Raw genomic sequence first — 19,801 nt, forward strand, 5'->3', positions numbered from 1 at the left:
GTGTGGAATTTTGCAGAAGGTGCTGTTTAATTTTCAAAAGTGGAGTTGATTCTGAGTGGACTCCTGTCTGTATACAGATTAAAACGATTAGAGAAGACAAGGAGAATTGCCGGTAGTTATAAAAGAGCATTTTTTAGGATGTGCTAATTTAAACCACAGAGAGTCTAATTTAATTTTAAAGCTTATGTTGATGTCTGTACCCAGAAATGGGGTATTAAAAATGGGAAACTACTTCAAAATGTAGTTATAAGCCTATATATGATTTACAAATGATTTTATGTTTAAAAATCAGGTTAGAATTTTAAAAATCAGATATTATGAGAATCTGAGCACTAAATAGAATATTTAAAAGAAATTTACTCACTTTAAAGAACAAACTTGAGATATTTTAGATCAAGAACTGGTCACTATTTCTACCTAGGTCCTGGTAAGGCCCTCTTGATGTTCCTTTATAGATTACTGTTGAGGCTCGTCTATGGCCATACCACCCTGAACGCGCCCAATTTCGTCAGATTACTGTTGAGGCTCATTTTAAAGAATCTTTTCTTAAAAATTTAAGTGATACTTGGTGGTGGTAAAAGACAAAGAGAACAATTGTAAATAAAGTAAAAAATGAAAGACCATCATTCCTCTTCACTTCTCAGGAATACCCACTCGCAAACATACAAATAATACTTGACTTATTTTGTAAACAAAAAATTATACTACCCATGTTACAATCCAATTTTGTCATATATGTAGCTTTTCATTCTTTTTAGTAGGTGAATAGCTTTCTATTGAGTTGATGAAATAAAAGATGTTTTTATCTTCTTTCCTACTGGTGAAAATTTAGATTAATAGTACTTCAGTGATTTTACTTTGTGTGCTTAAGCCAGTTTTTTGTGTGGTCGATTTCTTGTTGGTAAAGTCTTACAAGTGAACTTAGCCACTGATTCTGTTCTCCCCTCAGAGATCCTGAGGGTAGCTCTAAAACTGTTGCATCATCAGTCAAAAAGCCAGGAAATACGACCTTCTGTGTTTAGAAAAGTAATCTACAGCCTCATGCTTTGTACATTAGACCAGTAGTATCCTCTTTAAGGTACTGCCACTAGAATTTAAGAAAGACTATTTTTCCTGAATTAAAAAATTTCTGGGATGCAGGGGCATTAGATATTATTTAGTAATTTTATATGTCAATACTGAATTACATCTGGAACTAGCATGTTATTTTTGCAGTCTCATTAACTAATTTTAAAATTAATGTTTTGTTTATACTTAAAGTACAAAACTAGTTTTTCAGCTTAATAAAATACATGTTTAATCATATAATTATTTAATTATTTAGGCCTTATTTGCCACAGAGACTTTTGCTATGGGAATTAATATGCCAGCTAGAACTGTTTTATTTACGAATGCCCGGAAATTTGATGGGAAAGATTTCCGATGGGTAAGTAAAATAATTAATATAATTGGAATAATTTTTACTTGTTTTACCTAACGTGATTTGGGCTTACATAATCTTTGAGATTTTCAATTCTAAATAGTAAAGAACTTGTACCTGAACCAATAAACAAGTTCATCAAGGTTTAATTTTAGATCTGTCATTTCTATCCATTAGGGTTTTTTTGGTTTTGGTTTTGTTTTTGGAGGGGGGTTGGGTTTGGCTAACCCAAAAACAAAAATCTCCCTTGGTGAAAGAGTTTGATGATGAGGGTTAAGTGTGCAGATGATTTATGAGTGCTTTAAAGCATCTTAAATATATCTAGAGTGTTCATCTCTTTAAGTTTAGGCTATTTAAGGCACCAAATCTACAGTGGCTCCAGTTGCAGCTCACTATTTTATCTTTCAGGTTGAAAATAGAAGTTTTAACAGGTTTGCACACAATATCTTTTCTAAGGCAGAAGAAAGGGAGAGAAAGTTGGAATCATGGGTAAAACAGTGAATTTGGGTAGAAAGTAAATTCTTAATCCAGAGTCAATAACCCATTCAGTAAACAGTTACCAAATTTAAACTTTGTTAAAGTTAAACCCAATCTCTAAAGAAACTTAGTAGCAGATGAAAAGTGACAGATGTGCAATAAAATGTTGCATTAATGATTCTGAGAAGCATGTACAGATGGATAAAGCGTAAGAAAAGTCACTTGTATAAAAGGGGTCATGGAAGGAAGGCTTCATTGGAGAAGGCAGTCCTGAAACTGAGAAACAACAGCACATGGGTATTTACTAGGTAGACAGTAGAGCTTCACAGGGGTGAAAGCAGGTAGATTTCTACTTTGAGTATCCAGTGCAAGGCAAAGACTTGGTTAAACTGGTATTGGGAGAAATTTCTAAGTAGTCAGCTATTCTACAGTTAATCTAATCCTTGAAAGTGGTGATTCTTTTGTACTCAAGAGAAGTTGCTGGCAGTAATTACTAATCATCAAAATACTGAAAAGCACTCATGGTAGAATTGTAAAGGCAAAGCATTTTTTCTTGATTTGTTTTATTTGAAAATGTATTGGATGCTATACAAAAGAGAAATAAGTACAGTGAGCCAGCTGCCATTTCTCTTCAGAAATTTTTACATAGTCTTCAAAATTTTTCTGTAACCTGTAACTTTTTAAAATTGAACTTTTAATAATTTAATTCATGTAGAATGTGATTCCTGTTTATAACAGTTAAGTTTTATGTTTTATATAAAAATCTTTATATTTATCAGTTTAAAATTACTTAATTCTCCGAATAAAATTGATGCCATAAGAAAATAAGTAAATAAGGCTTTTGTGACTTTACATGTTTCTTGGCGTCCTCAGGACCTTGAGTAAGTCTGCAGAGTATAGTGGATAATTGAATTTAAGAAAGCAGTCTTTTCTTGATGATTCAATATCATATTATTAAACCTAAAAGCCATAACGTGCCATAATGTTGTAATGATGCCCTTGGGCCCTGTTGAGGTTCTATTGCATTGCCTTTTTGAAATGTTCTTTTCAGATCTTTTTTTAGGTTTAGCTTTTTTTGTTGTTGTTTTTTCTAGTGCCTTTGTTTCTCCTAGGTTGTTATGTCTGTTTTTGATGCTGTCAGTAATATGCATTCTTGTAGCTTAACCTTCTTGTGTCAAATATTTTTTGGGAATCTGAAAACTGTGGACCCTTTCCATCAGAGAATAGTACAGAAGCACTTACAGATAAAACTTTTTCCAGTGTGGGCGCCTGGGTGGCTCAGTTGGTTAAGCCACTGCCTTCGGCTCAGGTCATGATCCTGGAGCCCCGGGATCGAGTCCCGCATCGGGCTCCCTGCTCGGCAGGGAGTCTGCTTCTCCCTCTGACCCTCCCCCTTCTCATGCTCTCTCTCTCTATCTCATTCTCTCTCTCAAATAAATAAACAAAAAATCTTAAAAAAAAAAAAAAACTTTTTCCAGTGTCTTAGTGGTTGAATGTCACCCTGAAAAGGCTTACTAATCTTTTTTGACTAGGTTCTTCTTAGTGATGAATGGTCTCTACTGAACTCCAGGGATGTATACCAAGAAAATAAGAGAATTGGACTTTAAAAATAAAAATGTTTATTTTATATTAATCTCATTTTGCAAATTAAGAAAGTCTATTACGATCAAGTCAGAATTGGTATTTTGTAGAGTTTGACTCCTTCTTTGCTTTAGTGTTTTCCAGAACATCTGGCTCAAAGATATTTTATGTCAGTGAATTAACAGTCTTCCCTGTACCTTTGGTGTATTTGATCATTTTGGAGCTAAAATTTAGTTTTATAACATTATTCTTAAGTGTTTTTGCATTTTTGTGTTTTTACTTAAACCCCTAAAAGTTGATGTTTTTAGTCATGTTTCCTTTTTTGGAATATATAACTTGTGCTTATGTATTTTGTGATAAAAATTTAAGAATATATTTTTCACCAGGTTTTCTCCTAAACTCTGGATTTTTAATTATCTTCACTCAGATTTCCTCTGGTGAATACATTCAGATGTCTGGTCGAGCTGGAAGGAGGGGAATGGATGATAGAGGAATTGTAATTCTTATGGTGGATGAAAAGATGAGCCCAACGATCGGAAAACAACTACTTAAGGTAACCGAGTTAAGATTCTGTGCTCTCACCAGCAATTTGAGACACATACTTCAGGAGCCACTTTGAAATTAGTTGTGTCAGTTCAGATATCTTTCTAAGTAGACGAGTTAATTAAACTATCTAGGCTTGAAAGGGAGAAGAGGGTAACTGCACAAAGTGCTGATATTTTGTACCCTACTTTCTCTTGTAATAAGTGAAGCGTAACTCATGAGATGAAGGGCATGTAAAGATCCCCAGAGAGGGCAGAAATGTTTACTTTGCCCTCCAAATTTACGACAATCTCTATAACTGCCTTCTCTACTGAACAAATTGGTCTTCCCCTATCATAATAGGAAGTAGGGCACATGATATCAGTGTTTCGGGCAGTTATCTTCCCCTACCTTTGCAAGCCCAGATAGCTTAATTAATTCTACAATCTGCCATTCTAATACTGCCTATTTGGATCATAAATATCCCAATAAATTAATTCAAATTTTTAAGCTTTATTTCAAATTAGCCTGTCCATTTTGCTTGTTTAATACTGTTTTTCAGATTGTTTTAAGGGTTTTATTTTTGTTTTGTTTTGGAGAGCTTTTCAGGGAAGTTTGGCCTGGTTGCTTTCCTTCTCCTTCTCCATGCAGTAAGAAGTTTTTAAAACAAAGTCCTAGAGAAAACTCTTGGTAAGATGGGAAACTTAACATTATTTAAAAGTTGGGTGCCTGGGTGGCTCAGTCGGTTAAGCGTCTGCCTTCAGCTCAGGTCATGATCCCAAGGTCCTGGGATTGAGTCCCACATCAGGTTCCCTGCTCAGCAGGGAGTCTGCTTCTCCCTCTCCCCCCTGCTCGTGCTCGCTTGCTCGCTCTCTCAAATACATAAACAAAATCTTTTAAAAAATTAATTACAAATTTAACTGCCAGATCATTAGCTAAAGAGCTCCAAAATATGTTAAGTCCTACATAGGTCAATATCTCTGAAACAGACTCTTCAGTTTCAAAGACTTGGGAACTGCAAGGAGAATTTGAGATATGGTTGTGGGAAGTCTGGTATGCTAAAGCAAAAATAAAAGTGTACGTTTTTTAAAATAGGTGGTTAATGTGGGTAAAGACAAAGCTTGTTTGTACATATTCATAATGATCATATGGTGTCTTATTTTCACTTTTAAAGATTAACACTTGGAAACCTATTTTTAAGTGTCCATGTAACTTTAGTTCTTCATGTAAAGAAAATGACACAAGATTGAAAATTGGTATTTTTGGTCTTCAAATTGTGCCAGATATAATAAACACTGTTTTTCTTTCCTTGTGCTCTATGTGTGGAAAAAGTTGAGTCAGGTTGCCAATAGTAGGAGGTAATATTTTAATGATAGCTTCTGGTTTCCTTAGTACAGATACTTCATTCTATTTACTTGACGTTTCTGAATGTAAACTGTACCTGTTAAGTGTAAAAGTTCTGTTGTCTTTTATTTCAAAAATTTTATTGTGGTAAGAACACTTAACATGAGATCTACCCTCAACAGATTTTTAAATTATAAAATATGTTATTGTTGACTGTAGGTAAAATGTCATACATCATATCTCTGGATCTTATTTATCTTGCTTGACTAAAACTTTATGACCTTTAATTAGTAACGACCCTTTTATATCTCTCCTCAGTCTCTGGCAACCACCATTCTAGTCTTTGATTCCTTGAATTTGACTATTTAGAAAATTCATATAAGTGGAATCATGCAGTATTAGTCTTTCTGTGACTGGTTTATTTCACTTAGCGTAATGTCCTCAAAGTTCATGTTGTCACATATTGCAGAATTTTCTTTAAGGCTGAATTGTATTCCATTGTCTGTATATACCACATTTTTTTTTTTTTTTTTAAAGATTTTATTTATTTGACAGAGAGATACAGCGAGAGAGGGAACACAAGCAGCGGGAGTGGGAGAGGGAGAAGCAGGCTTCCCGCGGAGCAGGGAGCCCGATGCGGGGCACGATCCCAGGACCCTGGGATCATGACCAATCCATTCACTTATTGATGAACATTTAGGTTGTTTCCACATCTTGGCTATGTGAATAGCACTGCATTGAACATAGTGTTATTATCTGTCCAGTGTCTTGGTTTTGATTCTTTTGGGTAAATACCCAGAAGTAGAATTGCCAGATCATAGGTAGTTTTTGTTGTTGTTGTTGTTGTTGTTTTCAATTCTTTGTGGGATATCCATACTGTTTTCCATAGTGGCTACACAATTTTACTTTCTGACCATCAGTGTGCAAGGATTCTGATTTCTCCATCATTTCTTAAATGAATTTTTAAAAACAGCTTTATTGAGATATAATTCATATTGCATACAGTTCACCCATTTTCATGGTTGCTAATATATTCACAGTTTTGCCACCATCATTACAATCAATTTTGGAACATTTTTATCAGCCCAAAAAGGAACTTTATATCCATTAACTATCACTCCCCATTTCCTTCCTAACTCTTCCCTTTCCCCAAAGCCCTAGGCAAACCACTAATCTCTTTGTCTCTGTAGATTTGCCTATTCTAGGCATTTCGTATAAATTTAGTCAGATAATACATGATCTTTTGTATTGGCTTTTTTTTAGCATAATATTTTCAAGGTTCATCCATATTTGTAATATGTATTAGTACTTCATTGCTTTTTATTGATGAATGTTCCTCTATTGTGTTGACATATTACAAGTTATTTATCCATCTGTCAGCAGATGTATATTTAGGTTGTTTGTACATTTTGGCTGTTGTGATTGTTTCTTTACAGGTTTTTATGTAAACATGTTTTTATTTCTTTTGGGTATATACCTATGAGTGAAATTGCTGGGTCATACATAATTCTAGGTGTAACCTTTGAGGACCTGCTAGACTGCTTTTCATCAACAGCTATATACCATTTTTACATTGACATCAGCAATGTATGAGGGTTCTCATTTCCCTGCATTCCAGCTAACATTTGTTATTATCTGTCCTTTTGAGTTGTAATCATCATCTTAGTGAGTGTGAAATGGTACCTTTCACTTTGAATGCTGTGTAGTTTGACTTGTTTAAAGGGTATAGTACCTACCTGTTGATGATACTGCAATTATATAAGCAAATATGTGTGTATCTGTATTTCTTGATTTCTAGACACATTTCTTTTATTGAGACTAACTGTACTACTACATTTTTTGTCCTCTAGGATTTTTTCAGGTAGTTTTGCTATCATTAAAGAATTTGCAGGCAACTTATTCAGAAAAATAACAACTAATAGTTATAGAATATTCAACATGTCTTAGGGTTTGAAATAATTATTATTACTATCCCAGTTTTATAAATAAATAAGGCATACAGAGGTTAAAGAATTTTTCAAAAGTCCTATTGTTGTTAAATAGCAAATCCTGATTTTAAAGTCACGCAGTCTGGTTTCAGAGTGCATGCTTCTAACCACCATGTGCTGCTTCTGCTCAGTACCTCATGCAAATAGATTTTTCATTTACTGGCTCAGACCGAATTTGGCTTGAAAGCACTTTGTTCTTTTGACATATTTCTTAATACAGTATATGAACTAATACATCATTATAACATCAGGTCTGTTTTCTTGTAAGCGACAGTAATGAGATTTGCTCTTAAGTGATAGGACTTTAATAAATAGAATATTTATTTTCTCGAATAATAATTAAAATATGTAGATTATTCATGTTATTGTATGTAAAAATAATTAGTATGCTTTGTACATTTGTAAAATTCAGATCTGTTTGTCATATCTAATAATTTTTCCTGTTGTTGGGTTAAGTAGTCATAGCCAGAAAAATGGCAGAATACATGTGTTTATTGCTTGTTGACTAAAGATTATTTGTTGAGGTTTCTAATATCTCAGCGTGCACACACACACACTTAAATATTTGTGTGTGTAAATCATTTAATGATCTTGCATTTAAAATATTTTAATAATTTTCTTTAGCTTCTTTGGCTTGACTAGTTTTCTACCAAGCATTATAAGAATCTGTTCAACTTTTCCAATTCTGCTATTGTTACAGTGTCCTCTTTTTGTCTGTTTATCTAATACTTTCATATCCATTGCCTTTTTTAAAGTTAGTTTATTTAAAGTATTGTCTACTCCCAGTGTGGGACTGGAACTCATGACCCTGAGATCGAGTCACATGCTTTTCTGACTGAGCCAGCTAGGTCCCTCTACATCTCTTGCTTTTTATTTATGGACAGATTTTCCATCTATTAGCTCACCTGGAATTTGAGATAAGACAGGAGTTTGTTCTTTGGGTATATTTGACAGGAGCTAAAAAACAAAATCCATTCATTATAACGTTTGCTTAAATGAAAAGTTGACTCAGAAAGTGTTTATAATAACCTTCCAAAAAGACTGGTGAATGCATCTTTTATTCTTCAGCAGTTAAGAAAGCTTTTACATCTCTCCACTATTACCAGAAGAAATATGCCTTCCAATGTAGTGCCCATATTTTCAAAAGAATGTAAAACCATCACAGTACTTTGAGGACATGTTATTATTTGTTTTATCAAAATAAGCTTATTTCCATAATTTCTGAAATGATTAAATAAACTTAATGGTTTCTTACAGGACATGAAGTGCTTCTTCTAAGAGACTCTACAGGCTTTCTGCTTCTAGAAAGTTGTGTGTTCATTTTAACCTGAACTACATTCTTAATGGCTAAGGAAAATGAAACTTATTTGAAGGAAAAATAGCTTTGACTTTACTGGTTTTTTAAAAGCTTTTGGAACTTTAAGAAGAACATACCTATTCTCTTAAAGTTAGTGCTGTCACGTACTCAAGATTACTTATGGACCTTTTTTTGGAGAATTGAGGAGACTCACATTTGTCCATATGCTTCGGTCTTCCATTGTAACGGTTCAAAATGCAAAAATATTCAGACTGGCAGTTTTTTAAACTGCTCTCTTGAATGAACCATATACTCTAAAACTTCAGAAATCATTAGAAGTAGAATAGCATTCAAAGGGTAGTATTACAAATCTGCTTTGGAAAATTGATCTGTTTAGCTCTCTGTCTTACTAGCTTTCAGTGAACAACTTGTCAACTAAAAGAATCCTTAAAAGTTTTTCTAGAATGAAGCTTAAGTTTAAAATCTTAGCACTGGCTGCTTTTGTTTTTCCAAGTTAAATATTAGGTGACCCTCTTTTGGGCTTTCTGTTGATATATCATTTAAAAATTTTATAATTTGGCTGATCAAATTAAATATATAAAAAGTTGAGTGGGGTGCTTGGGTGACTCAGTCGTTAAGTGTCTGCCTTCGGCTCAGATCATGATCCCAGGGTCCTGGGATTGAGCCCCGCATCGGGCTCCCTGCTCAGCGGGAAGCCTGCTTCTCCCTCTCCCACTCCCCCTGCTTGTGTTCCCTCTCTTGCTGTGTCTCTCTCTGTCAAATAAATAAATAAAATCTTTAAAAAAAAAAAAAAAAGTTGAGAAATACTTGATCAACATTTGAGGGTTCCTATAATTTTAGTAATGTGAATATTGAAAAACAGCGATGTGAAATAAGTTCCATTTTGAATTTGCCCTCTGGGAGAACTTCAGCCCAGAGATGCTGTAAAATTTATCTCCTACCTCTTTAGTCTGGGCAAGTCTCTCCACATCTCTGAACCTGTTTCTTGTTTAAGACAGTTTTGTTAGGAATATTGTGAATTCAAAATTTATTTAAGTATTAGTACAGTGATTGGCACATGCTTAGTAGATGTGGTCATTTTTAAACTTGGGGAATCTATTTACATCAGCTACAGAACAGTGAACAAGAGCAGCATTGACTCAATGGCACAGTACCTAATAACTCCAATTCAGGAAAATTTGGGATAATTCTAGACTAGATGATTGTGATTTAAGGCTTTATGGAGGAAATGGATCCTGCTGCAAGCCCTAAAGGGTTGGGGTAGGAGTGGGGGTTGGATTTTGATTTCTAGAGCTGTAGTGATATAGATCAGATTTGATGAAACTTTGAGGTAGATGATGGCAGTGGTAAAGAAACAAAAGAACTGATCTAAGAGGGGCGCCTGGGTGGCTCAGATGGTTAAGCGTCTGCCTTCGGCTCAGGTCATGATCCCAGGGTCCTGGGATCGAGTCCCGCATTGGGCTCCCTGCTCCTTGGGAGCCTGCTTCTCTCTCTCTCTCTCTCTCTCTCTCTCTGTCTCTCATGAATAAAAAAAAAAAAAAAAAAAACTGACCTAAGATATATTGAGGAAATAATCTGTAACTGTTGGTTGATTAAAATTTTAAAAAGGGATAAAGCAGAAGAAAGACCTAAATCGGAATTTAAATATTAATTTCATTGCCCATTAATCAAATTAAAATTGAACTATCGTAAGTTTACTCCTTGCAGAGCCACAGAAATTACAGCAGGTGGGGTTGTCACACAAAGGATTTTATTTGCAGCAAATAGGGAGATCATAGGGAATAACTTCCAAAGTTGTGATTCTTGAGCAAGGGTGAATGGATTCCTTTCATTTAGGGTTAGGATGAATATTTAGTCTTGTCATCATGTGTGGAAGTAGGCATAAGGCACGCACCTTAATGAAACATTGCCTACACATACACTGTATGTTACATAAACGAAGCTTGTGTTCTTCCTTTGGCGGAGATTTTCGTATTAAAATGAGGTAAAGTAACTGTCAGTCCTTTGATTCATCTGTGCAGATGAAAGTCTGGGATTGAATTCAGACTGGTCTGGGTGGTCTGGGAGCTCCTCATCAGGGCAGTTGTTTCTGCTTGAGGGGTAGTTTCGGTTTCCCTCGCAGGATGTTAGGCCTCACTTAAGAGATCAGCTAGAAGGAAGAGCTTAAGGGAGACTGTGGGACAGAGGTCATAAGAGTATAAGCAGGTAAGCAGTAAAGGTCAGGGCTTGGGGGTCTGGCTGGTGACAAAATTAGTAATCTCACTAACCATTAATCTTTGTAAGGGTGAAACCCAGGAATGGGAAAGAGCAAGAGAGATAAATTTCATTTTAGGTAATTTAGCCATATTATTATTATTATTTATCACCCAAATTAGGTTACTGTAGGAGTGGAAAGGGTGCTTTTAATAATTATACCAATACAGCAGATGTAGGTTGGGACTATCTTGGGCTCACTTATCTACAACGTCAAAATGCCAAGCTGAGTTTCAGGTAACTGAAAATTCCGAGGTGTATGCTACAGCAATCAAGAATACAGAAGCAGAGCTTGAGCTTAGAAGTAAACAGTGGTAATATTGAAGCCCCAAATTTCTGAGGAGGTAATAATACAAAAAAAATAACAGAAAAGTAAGGGCTGCGTCTGCAATATTGTAAAATAGCTGAAGTTGTCTTTAAATTCCTCTCTCCTCCAAGAATTTGGTTTTCATACTAACTTCACATCTCCCTTTGGCCTTATTTTCAAGGAAAGTTCATAAACATCAAGGTTTTAGGGACTTAGTAACTGGCCCTAAGGTGAATGGCTTTTAATTTTTCAGGAGTTAAGGAGTACTTTCATTTAAGACTGTGATGAAAGCTCTGCTTCTCATAAAATCGTGTATGTGTCCATTTAGAATTAGGCTATGAGGTTGGTCTGTGGACCTCAATTTAAGAGCCCCTGACCACCCTAAGAGTATTTGTGTATTTCACTGTGCCATTTAGAAATACATAAGCATACTTTGTGACACTTAATTTCTAAATATTTCAGCGTGCATCTCCCAAGAATTTAGTTATTCTCCTATTGTAGCTGGGGCATAGAGGTGCAAGAGCATCTGGCTCTGGGGGGTCCCAAACAGAGCAGGTATAAATTCAAAAAGCAGCGAGTGGTAGTGAAACAAAAAAGGAATTTATTTCAGTCAGGCCAATACCAGGAAGACAGAGTACTAGTGTTTCAAAGACTGTCTCCAAAGTGCCGAAAATACTTCACAGGTTTATATAAGGAAAATGTGGGACAAAGGGTATGTGCAGGTGGGCATTGCAGGTTAAGTTATTCATCCTTTTGGGATTAGTCATGAGTGGAGTCATTCTGGCTCAAGGAAGTCCTTGAGGGGGTAGTTTTGGTTCCCAGCAGGGGTGCTTTGTGCACAAGGTCTTTTGTTTGAGTTAAGAGACTCAGATAATGTAGATAAAGAATGGTCTAAATTCGGCGGGTGGGGAATGCTTCAGTTTTTGTTTTTGTTTTTTTTAAAGATTTTATTTATTTATTTGAGAGAGAAAGAATGAGAGAGAGCGAGTACATGAGAGGGGGGAGGGTCAGAGGGAGAAGCAGACTCTCTGCCGAGCAGGGAGCCCGATGCGGGACTCGATCCAGGGACTCCAGGATCATGACCTGAGCCGAAGGCAGTCGCTTAACCAACTGAGCCACCCAGGCGCCCGGGAATGCTTCAGTTTTATATCACTCCAGGCAGCTGAGTTTTAAGGTGCTAATTTTTATCTAATTTTTATCTTCAGTTTTATATCACTCCAGGCAGCTGAGTTTTAAGGTGCTAATTTTTATCGTTCTGAAATGAATTTAGTGTACTCTGTCAGCACAGACTAGGTTATGCTGCAGTAACAAACCTAAATCTCAGTTACTTAAAGGTTTATTTCTCTTGTTCAATGCAGGTTTATAGAGGAGGTTGTGCTTATTCTTAAGGATGCAAGAGGATGGAGAAACCACCATCTTGAACATTAACAGTCACTGTGCCAGAGGGAAAAGATAGCTTTTCACACCAGCAATTAAATACTTGGCCAAAAAGTGACACATCATTACAATTTATTTGCCCCACCCACAGGGGGGTGGGGCAGAAAGTATAATCTTACCAAGTGCCTAGAAGGCAGAGAGCTAAACACACTTGGTAAACGGTATTTTAACTAGTACTGTTGTTTCTTAGTGGACTTTCTCCCTTCACTTTCCTAAAGATCAACTATTTATCACTTTGTATTGGTCATTTAAAAGAAAGAACTTAATACATTTCTATAGTATTCCTTAACATGGATTAAATTATTATTTTTTTAAAGATTTTATTTATTTATTTGACAGAGAGATAGCGAGAGCAGGAACACAAGCATGGGGAGTGGGAGAGGGAGAAGCGGGCTACCTGCCGAGCAGGGAGCCCGATGTGGGACTCGATCCCAGGACCCTGGGATCATGACCTGAGCCGAAGGCAGACGCTTAACGACTGAGCCACCCAGGCGCCCAACATGGATTAAATTATTAAGCAGTTTTGGGATGCCTGGGTGGCTCAGTCAGTTAAGCGTCTGCCTTTGGCTCAGGTCATGATCTCAGGGTCCTGGGATCGAGCCCACATTGGGCTCCCCGCTCATCTCCCTCTCCCTCTCCCTCTGCCCTCCGCTCGTGCACGCACGCACTCTCTCAAATAAAAATAAAATCTTTAAAAAGATTATTAAGCAGTTTAATAGGTATCTATGTAAATTTTATTTGAAAAAAATCACAACATTGACATGTTTTTTTTTCTCTTAGGGCTCGGCTGATCCTCTAAATAGTGCTTTCCATTTGACCTACAACATGGTTTTGAACTTACTACGTGTAGAAGAAATTAATCCCGAGTACATGTTGGAAAAATCCTTCTACCAGTTTCAGCATTATAGAGCAATTCCAGGAGTAGTAGAGAGTAAGTATAAAATTACTATAACAGAGTCTTCTTAACCAGTAGAGTAAATAGCACAATTATTGCATTATTGACCGCCTAGGGCATTGTTTATTTTTTGGTTAGTTATATCTTGATTTTTACATAAAGTAAGAACTGCGATCTGGTCATTATAACCGACTAGAACATTCTAAAATAAAAGAAAACCCTGCTAGTATACCTTTCTGTAGTTGGTTCAGATTTAATATAATTTATTGTTATAGGCATATTACATGATAGCTCATGTTCATGAGTCATGATATAACAAAAAGCCTGGTATATTAAAATTTGACCTGTAAGAAGCATGTCTGTATTATTCTTGCCCTTGTACTGTTTTCTCATTTTAAAAGAGTGCCACAGCATAAGTTTATAAATAAGGAAATTTAATACTCTAACTGGGATTTGAGTTCAGCCTTTTTAGAATTTCTAGCTCCTATTATGATAATGCTTTCTAAAGTTCAGAAAGTGTTCTGTGCTAACTCTGTTCAAGTAGAATTGTGTATTGATCTTTACCTTAGAGAATACTTTGGCTGATCATCGTATAGAGCTGATTAAAATCTAAAACAGAGGCAAAGATTGAAAATACTGGTTTTGGTAGATCCTGTAAAAATAATGCATAGTCATTGTCAAGAAGAAAAACCGGAAAATTGAGCAAAAGATACAGGGGACAGTTAAAATCATTTGTAACCTTATACAGAGCCAGCCACAACACTTCATAGTTCTAACTTTTTTCTTTCTCATACAAAGTTTTTTTTTTTGTTTTTTTTTTAAGGTGGGTTTAAATACATTCGTTCTCCCTTATCCACGGTTACGTGTTCCAAGATTCCCGGTGGATATCTGAAATCACAGATAGTACTGAACCCTATATATACATTTTTTTGTATACATACATACATTCTTTTGATAAAGTTTAATTTATAAATAAGCCACAGTAAGGGATTAACAACAGTAACTAATAGAACAGTTATAACAATATATTGTAATAAAAGTTATGTGAATGTGGTCTCTCTCTCTAAAAATATCTTACACTGTACTCACCTTTCTTGTGATGACGTGAGATGATAAAATGCCTACATAATGAGGTGAACTGAGGTAAATGACATAGTCACTGTGATGTAGTGTTAGGCTTCTGTTGACCTGACAGTATGTCAGAAAGAAGGTCATCTGTTTTTAGACTGTATTTGAACACAAGTAACTGAAACCACAGAAAGCAAAACTGTGGATAAGGGGGGAGGACTACTGTATACAGTTCTTATAAAAGTAACGATGGTACTTATATTAGTATCTTTTGTTAAATATTTACCTTATGGCTAGCCTTGTGTTAATACTTTACATTCATTACTAGCTCAATGATTCTAGCTTTTTAAAATTTAATCTGAAGTATCCTTTGAAAGTATGATTTTTATGATTACACAGTATTTCCATTTTGTAAATGTGCTATGATTTACTTAACAATAAAGGCAAATTTGAGATACTTTTCTGTCACAAGTGTTAGTACACTCAACTCCATTTTTATGTAGCTAAAAGTAAATGAATTATAATAATGGCCTCAAAAGAAAAAGGCTTAGAACATCCAAGTGTGTTAAATTTTTTTTTTCTTTTTCTTTCTTTTTCTTTACCCTTACCTGGATGATAGATCATAGTTATTTCCTCTTATATTAATTTCTCAGGTCTTAAGAGAGGCTTCTTCATTACAAACTATAGAGTTGGAAGGAGCTTTGGCATCATTTTACAGATTTTTTTTCTTAAAGACCTAGGACTCCCTCCTCCTTGAATCCCCACACCACTCATTGCTAAATGCTATGGCTTCCCCTTCAGATTCTGATTATACCTTATCAGCCATGTAGGAACCAATCATTGGCAAATAACTGGAAGATTGAACCCCCACATACTTCATGTGTCCTGTCCTCAGCTGCCCCAGTTGCTGGCCACAGAGCAAATCTGGCTATGGGTGATACCATTCCATGTCCTCAACCAGAGACACTGAGATAATAACTTTCCAAATACCGACTTACAAGATATGTATCACTGTAAAACAATATTTTGTCACCAGGCAGTGAACAAGGAGCAGTATCATCTTGTAGAAACCCGCAGCTTTGGTGCACCTTGATTTGGAGGAAATAGGCCTGGGCCTCTATCTGGAAAGCAGTTTGGAAACTGGGGGAAAAACTAGTAAAAAAGAAATGGAATCTTGATGAGCTGCCCAAATTTGAGAAGAATTTTTATCAAGAACAGCTTGATTTGGCTAGATGCACAGCACAAGAGATGGAGACATACAGAAGGACTAAGGAAATTACAGTTAGAGGTCACAACTGCCCAAAGCTAGTTCTGACTCTTTATGAAGCAAACTTCCCTGCAAACGTAATGGATGTGACTGCAAGACAGAATTTTACTGAACCTACTGTTACTCAAGTTCAGGGTTGGCCATTGCTCTAAGTGGATTGGATATGGTTGGAGTAGCACAGACTGGATCTAGGAAAACATTGTCGTATTTGCTGCCTGCTGTCATCCATGTCAGTCATCAGCCATTCCTAGAGAAAGGTGATGGGCCTATTTGCTTGGTGCTGACACCAACTTGGGAACTGGCCCAACAGGTACGGCAGTAGCTGCTGAATACTAAAGAGTATGTTGCTAGAGGTCCACTTGCAACTATGGTGGTGTTCTCAAGGGATCACAAATTTGTGATTTGGAGAGAGGTGGAAATCTGTATTGTAACACCTGGAAGACTGATTGACTTTTTAGAGTGTGGGAAAACCAATCTGAGAAGAACCATCTACCTGTCCTTAATAAAGTAGATAGAATGCTTGATAGGGGCTTCGAACCAAACAAGGAAGATTGTGGGTCCGATAAGACCTGATAGGCAAACTCTAATGCGGAGTGCAACTTGGCCAAAAGAAGACAGACAGCTTGATGAAGATTTCCTTAAAGACCACATTCACAGAAACATTGGTGCACTAGAACTGAGTGCAAACCACAACATTCTTCAGATTGTGGATATGTGTCATGATGTAGAAAAGGATGAAGAACTTATCTAATGGAAGAGATCATGAGTGAAGAGTAGAACCATTGTTTTTGTTGAAACCAAAAAAAGATGTGATGAGCTTACTAGAAAAATGAGAGATATGTGGCCCACCATCGGTATTCATGCTGACAAGGGTCAGCAGGAGCGTGACTGGGTTCTAAATGAATTCATAAATGGATAATCTCCTATTCTGATTGCTACAGATGTGGCCTCAAGGGCTAGAAGTGGAAGATGTGGAATTTGTCATCAGTTATGACTACCCTAACTCCTCAGAGGATTATATTCATCGAATTGGAAGAGCTGCTTACAGTATCAAAACAGGCACAGCATATACTTTCTTTACACCTAATAACTAAAACAAGTGAGCAATCTTATCTGTGTTTCATGAAGCTAATCAAGAGCAGTTAATCCCAAGTTGATTTAGTTTCTCAGAGACAGAGGTTCAGGTTGTCCCAGGGGTGGAGGAGGCTTGAAGGATGACCATTGGGACAGATACTCTTTGGGCAAAAGGGCTGGATTTAATACCTTCAGAGACAGGGAAAATTATGACAGAGGTTACTCTAGTCTGCTTAAGAGAGATTTGGGGGGGAGAAACTCAGAATGGTATTTGCTGTGCTGCAATTTATACCAGTCAGAGCTTGGAAGTAATTTTGTGTCTGCTGGCCTAGAGACCACTTTTAGGACTGGTAATCCAATAGGCACTTAACAGAATGGTTATGATAGCACTCAGCAATGTGGAAGTAATGTCCAAAGATGTACAATGGTATGAACCAACAGGCATATGCATATATTGCTACTGCAGCTCTGCCTATGATTGGTTATCCAATGCCAACAGGTTATTCTCAGACTTTAGAAGTAAATGTCTATTTTTCATAACTGCTCTTTATATTGTAAGTTATTAGACAAGATATTTAAGAAACATGGGAAATGCAAAAAATTACTGCAATGCAGCAGTAATTATGGTGTACTTCTTCATTATTTAAGTTGGATATTTCTCTCCATTCCTGAAATAACTTTTAGGTCCTTTTTTGTATTAGAAAATGCAGGTAGTCTTTTCACAAAAGTAAAAGTACAGTGATTTGAAATACAATAAATAAAGGTAACACATGGACTTCCAGTAAAAAATATGTGAAGACTGAAAAAAATAATAAATAAAGGCCTAGGGAAGTTAAGTCAAATACATCTTATAAAATTAATGGCAAATGTGTAATTTCAGATTACCTTTATTATTTTCTTGTATAGTGTTTGATGCCATTTGTCTTGGTGAATACCTATGGCCTTAGCAAAGAGAAAGAAATGATTCTTTTGTCAAGGAACCGTATTTTTTATTTATTTATTTTTAAAGATTTATTTATTTCAGAGAGAGAGAGCACACGAGCACAGGGGGAGGGGCAGAGGGAGAGTGAGAGAGAATCTCAAGCAGAGTCCACAATGAGCATGGAGCCCAGTGTAGGGCTCAGTTCCAAGACCATGAGATCACAATCTGAGCTGAAACCAAGAGTTGGACACTTAACTGACTGCACCACTCAGGCGACCTGGGGAACCATATTTTTTAAGGGGCTATAAATCTCTTTCTCCTGCAAAAAAAAAAAAATTATAGTAATAGAATAAAAAAACAGTATCAACAAGATTTAAGTGCATTGTGGATTTGGGTGTGAATTAAAGTATTTTAATCAGATTAGTAGTAAAAAGGAAATCTGTTAATTTTACCTCATGTCGAAATTTCAGATGCTGTCATTGAAACACAAGGTTATAAACCAGCTTAATATTTTTTTTAAGATTTTATTTATATTTATTTATTTGAGATAGAGAGCGGGGGAGAAGCAGAGGGAGAGGGACAAGCAGACTCCACATTAAGTGCAGAGCCCAACGCGGGGCTCAAACCCACAACCCTGAGATCATGACCTGAGCCCAAACCAAGGGTCAGATGCTTAACTGACTGAGCCACCCAGGCACCCCAAATCAGCTTAATACTTTAAATAAAAGATTTAAACTTACAATATTGCTACTAAGCAGTTAGCACTGGGTCATGCATCACTAGGGTAATTATACACACACACAGCCAGCAGTTAGACTGGTTTTGTGGCTGAATAACTAAGACAAATAGGATGCACATTGGTGTACCAACCTTTGATTCTTTTTCTTCTTTGTAAAAATAGTGTATTCTAACAACCAATAAATTACTGTTTAAACTTCACTTTATATTATTTTTCTATAATTCCATAGAAAATATCCCAGATATGGTTGGGGATAGAGCGAGAAATAAATATTTTCCCGTTTATTTAAACCATTGTTTTATGACTTCTCACTGGACTCAAATTCTTAAATATGACTTTGACAAACACTCTGCTACCTATTCTGAACTTAAACATTACCATCATTTTCCATTCCCCTGTCCTCTGTCTCTCCAATCCCCAGCTGCTGCTATATTCAGGGTGGCTCTGACTGACTTAGATTTTAAAGGGATTGTGAATAACATAATCTGCACTTCCTGGTACTGCTACTATACACTTGCTTATTCTTCTGCTTGAATTATCCCTGCTTTCCCTACCCATGTTTTTAAAGGGCAAAGACCTTTTGAAGCTCATAAACAAAAAAATGAAATGTCAAATGTAGAACAGACATTTTAATGGGAAAAGGTAGAAATTTAAATGATGAAAGAGAGGGGCGCCTGGGTGGCTCAGTCGGTAAGCGTCTGCCTTCGGCTCAGGTCATGATCCCAGGGTCCTGGGATCAAGCCCCGCATCGGGCTCCCTGCTCAGCGGGAAGCCTGCTTCTCCCTCTCCCACTCCCCCTGCTTGTGTTCCCTCTCTCGCTGTGTCTCTCTCTGTCAAATAAGTGAATAAAATCTTTAAAAAAAAAATGATGAAAGAATTGATGAAGGAATTGCACCACCTTTACTACAATTTGCAGGACTGAGTGATATGACCAGAGTCATAACAGTGTAGAAGGAAATGGTTAGAGGTGATAAAGGCTATCCTGCATGCTTTAAAAATGCAGAATACATATTGAATGCAGTTTATTCTCATTTTTAGTTATTATTAGTAAGGGTTTCATTCTTTTTGCTGTTGATACTGCTAGAACTTCTTCAAGAGAGCTGGTATTATTTTCACATTAGTATATCCAAATTAAAATGTAGACTGTTGTCTTTGGAAGTATAGAATTAATCTTTATTTTATAACTTAC

General features: G+C 36.3%; 1 protein-coding gene and 1 pseudogene across 1 annotated transcript in view; both read left to right on the forward strand.

Moving 5' to 3' along the window:
• Window positions 1–19,801, forward strand: part of MTREX (Mtr4 exosome RNA helicase) — a 113,801-nt gene that overhangs the window by 33,840 nt on the left and 60,160 nt on the right. The window contains exons 14-16 of the mRNA XM_044916769.1: window positions 1,325–1,426; window positions 3,906–4,031; window positions 13,428–13,578. Coding sequence (XP_044772704.1) covers window positions 1,325–1,426; window positions 3,906–4,031; window positions 13,428–13,578 — 379 coding nt within the window. The remainder of the gene's footprint in view (window positions 1–1,324; window positions 1,427–3,905; window positions 4,032–13,427; window positions 13,579–19,801) is intronic.
• LOC110591270 lies at window positions 15,760–17,039 on the forward strand (annotated as a pseudogene).

Source organism: Neomonachus schauinslandi, chromosome 7 (assembly GCF_002201575.2).
Source record: "Neomonachus schauinslandi chromosome 7, ASM220157v2, whole genome shotgun sequence".
In the NCBI taxonomy this organism is placed as follows: Eukaryota; Metazoa; Chordata; class Mammalia; order Carnivora; family Phocidae; genus Neomonachus; species Neomonachus schauinslandi.